A 4,054-nucleotide genomic window follows, 5' to 3' on the forward strand; every position below is an offset into this window, starting at 1 on the left:
CTCACTCACTCGCTCTCTCACTCACACACACACACACACACACACACACACATACACACACACAACACGGGAAGAACCACCTCCTCACTGCAGCACCGGATCAACGGCGGCACGCACGCCAGGTCGACCCCCTGCCACGTGACCGGGCTCGTCGCGCAGGGGCCACCGGGGCTTGTAGTTCCGGCCGTTCTGACAGACTGCCCATGTACCTCCAAGAAAACTACAAGTCCCATAAGGCACTGCCTCCAGTCGTCTCCGGCCCGGCTTGTCGACGGAGCTCAGAGCGCCTGCGTGTCCCGGGGAGGGGGCGGGGAGAGGCGCGGCGCGGTGCCTCCTGGGAGTCGTAGTCCGCAGACCGCGAGTTGTCAGGAGGTTTTCCTCCCGAGGAGGCAGAAGAGGCTGCTGGGAAGACAGGACACGTGGAGGGAGCTGGGGCTCCAGGAGCCGGGCGCCGTCTGAGCTCTGGGCGTCGGGCCCAGGGGACTGGGTGGAGGCTCTGGGGGAGTTGCCGGCTGCCTAAATAACGCTGCCTCTCTTTGGTGCGACTGGTTTTACTTTGCCGTCTGGATGCCCGAGTCGCTCCGCTTTGCTCCTTGGGGCGTAACCCGCCCGGGAGGGACGGGAACCTGCTGCGGCCAAGCCGGGGGCGCGGCTCGGGACGCCCACACGGAGCCCCGGGATCTGGTGGAGAGGGAGCAAGGGCAGGGGCTAAGTGGTCTTTCGGGACAGGCAGGATGACCGACCTCGCTGTGGACGCTCCCGGCCGCGAGGGTCGTGTATCTACTGATCCGAGAGTGACCATCCTCGCCGCTCCGCCGCACGTGAGGACCCCACCGCACAGACCCCGACCCTCGGCAACCGTGTAATGGAGGTAGAAGCCCCCTCTGAGTTTGTCGTCCAGGCAGTTCAGGGAGTGTTTCCATTCAGCGTACATAATTGAGATCGCAAAAAGCATCAAAAGAGGAAACTTGTGCAGCTCCTTGTCCAGGGAAAAACATATTTATATACTATAGCTTGAGGTGTAATCCCAGCCGTTCCACCCGTGTTGATTGAACACCTAGCATGTGCCGGCGCCGGGATGTCGCAGTGTACAAGTTCAGAACCCTCCCTGCCCTCTGCAGCTCACAGCTGTGCAAGCTTACATGACTGTCCTGCCGCCATTGTAAGAGTGCATCAAGTCCTTTGGGAAGGGAAAACAAAACAATATCAAAAGGCACATTCCACCCTGGGATCAAGTAATCCAGCCACACTACTCTTTTGCATCTGGTCTCCAAAATGAATGAAATCTTGAGCTTCTCCCAAGAGTTATTGATTCCCAAGTCAAGACCATTTTATCCCTTACTTTTTAATGCAGATCGGGGATATGTCACACACAACTGTTGTGACATACATCCCCAGTGAGAACATATCATCCATATAGAGGAGATCAATGTAAAAGAAGAATCACTTCTTTTGCATTTTTTCCTTTTTCTTTGTTTCCCCAGAAAAGAGGTCTCACTATTTTGTCAGGCTGGCCTTAAACTCCTGGACTCAACCTTGCCCTCTGTAAGTGTTGGGAGTACAGGCGTGAGCCAGAATGCCTGGCCCTTTTTTCCCTCTATGTGTTGTTGGCCTTGCACGGTGGCTCAGACCTGTGATCTCAGCACTTTGGGAGGCCGAGGTGAGAGGAGTGCCTAAGCTTAGGGGTTCGAGACCAGACTGGGCAACTTGGTGAGACCACGCCTCTACAATAAATCAAAAAATTAGCTGGGTGTGGTAGCGCGTCCCTGTAGTTCCAGCTACTTAGAAGGCTGAGGCGGAAGGATCGCCGGAGCCCAGCAGGTCGAGGCTGTGGTAGCTGGGAGCGACCACTGCACTCTAGCCTGGGCAACAGAATGAGACTCTGACTCAAAAAAAAAAAACAAAAAACCGGGTGAGGTGCCTCAGACCTATAATCCCAGCACTTTGGGAGGCCGAGGTGAGAGGATTGCCTAAGTCCATGAGTTCGCAACCAGTCTGGGCAACTTGGTGAGACCTCATTTTTACAATAAAAAATTAGCTGGGCATGGTGGTGCGTGCCTGTATTTTCAGCTACATGGAAGGCTGAGGCGGAAGGATCGCCTGAGCCCACCAGGTCGAGGCTGCAGTGACCGGGAACATGCCACTGCCCTCCAGCCTGGGCGACAGAGTGAGACTTCAACTCAAAAATATATATATCGCCGGGCTTGGTGGCTCAGCCTGTAATCTCAGCACTTTGGGAGGCCGAGGTGAATGGATTGCCTAAGCCCAAGAGTTCGAGACCTGCTTGGGCAACTTGGCGAGACCTCATCTCTACAATAAATCAAAAATTAGCTGGTGTGGTAGCGCGTGCCTGTAGTTCCAGCTACTTGGAAGGCTGAGGCGGAAGGATTGCCAGAGCCCAGCAGGTCGAGGCTGCAGTGGCCAGGAGTGGCCACTATACTCCAGTCTAGATGACAGAGTGAGACTTCAACTCAAAAAAAAAGAAGAAAAAAAAAAAAATATATATATATATAAATATATGTGTGTGTTGTGCCAGTCACCATGGCTCATGCCTGTAATCCCAGCACTTTGGCAGGCAGAGGCGAGAGGATTGCCTGGGTCCAGGGATTAGAGACCAGCCTGGGCAACATGGTGTTTCATATTCAGTGATCCAGTTCCACTGAAGTCTGCATGTCTTTGCAAGTGAACTTATTTTTTCTAAATCCTTTTGACTTTGTTTCTTCCACACTGAGATGGAGAGACAGACAGAAGCAGACCACTGGGTGATACGAGCTGATGGACTATGAGAGAGACACAGAGGGTGGCACTTGAGTCGAGTTAATTAACTGGATACTAGAAGTTAGGACTAGTTGGTAATTACAGCAGACAGTCATTGGGTCCCTGCTATGTGCAAAGCTCTATAGGGTAACTCTGGCTACAAGTTCAAATTGCCATTGGGAGCTTTGAACAATTCCTGTCTTTAGGCTATACCGCAAACCAATGAAGCCAGAACCTCTGGGAGGCAAGAACCAGGGGTTTGTAAATCTCTTTGGATGATTTCAATGTGCATCCCAGACAGAATTATAGAGGATGCCACAATAAATAAGATCGTCTTGCCAGGTGTATTGGCTCACACATGTAATCCCAACACTTTGGGAGTGGGAGGCAAGAGGATTGCCTGAGCCCAGGTGTTCAAGACCAACCTAGGCAACATAGCTAGACTGTTTCTCTACAATAAATTAAAAAATGAACTGGGCAAGGCAGTGAGTGCCTGTGATTCCAGTTACTTGGAAGGCTGAGGAGGAAGGATCACCTGAGCCTAGGCGATTGAGGCTGTGGTAGCTGAATTGTACACTTTGAAAGTGAATTTTTTAGGCCGGGCACAGTGGCTCATGCCTATAATACCAGCAGTTTGGGAGACCGAGGTGAGAGGATTGCCTGAGCATACAGGTTTAAGACCAGCTGGGCAACTTGGCAAGACCTCATCTTTACAATAAATCAAGAAAAATCAGCTGGGTGTGATGGCGCACGCCTGTGGTTCCAGCTACTTGGAAGGCTGAGGTGAAAGGATCGCCTGAGCCCAGCAGGTCAAGGCTACAGTGGCCATGAGCATGCCACTGCACTCCAGCCTGGGTAACAGAGTGAAACTCAGACTCAAAAAAAAAAAAAAGAATTTTATGGTATATCAGTTACTATATTTCAGTAAAGCTGTTTTAAAGAAAAATAAGAAAGTCTTTGCTCATGTGAAATCTAAGGCCTGACGGGAGTAAATTATGAACACAAGTAATTGCAATGAAGTCAAACTCTTCAAACTATTTGAAGAGCTTCAAGTTAGTTTTATAGGCAGCGAATGCTGAGAGAGCTCAGGGGAGGGAGAAGGAGGGCCAGGTCTGAGGTGGGCTGGGAGGTGTTGGTGATCTGGGAATTCTTGGATTGTCAGCTCCATCAGGGTAAGGGCTGGGTCTGCAAGACCAGGTCAGATTTTGCTCCTCCTGAATCCCCGGTTGGGGTCTCAAGCAAGGAGGCTGATCAGAGGAAGAAAGGTTTTCCTGGTAGCAGACTTGAGATCTTAACG

General features: G+C 51.5%; 1 protein-coding gene across 1 annotated transcript in view; it reads right to left on the reverse strand.

Annotated features, from left to right (window-relative positions):
- MAX (MYC associated factor X) overlaps positions 1-262 on the reverse strand; it is a 25,883-nt gene extending 25,621 nt beyond the window's left edge. The window contains exon 1 of the mRNA XM_021714307.1: positions 81-262. Within this exon, the coding sequence (XP_021569982.1) occupies positions 81-233 (153 nt within the window). The 5' untranslated portion in view covers positions 234-262. The remainder of the gene's footprint in view (positions 1-80) is intronic.
- Positions 263-4,054: the final 3,792 nt, after the last annotated feature.

The sequence above is a fragment of the Carlito syrichta genome, unplaced genomic scaffold (assembly GCF_000164805.1).
Source record: "Carlito syrichta isolate Samal-C Ts95f unplaced genomic scaffold, Tarsius_syrichta-2.0.1 Scaffold305593, whole genome shotgun sequence".
NCBI lineage: Eukaryota > Metazoa > Chordata > Mammalia > Primates > Tarsiidae > Carlito > Carlito syrichta.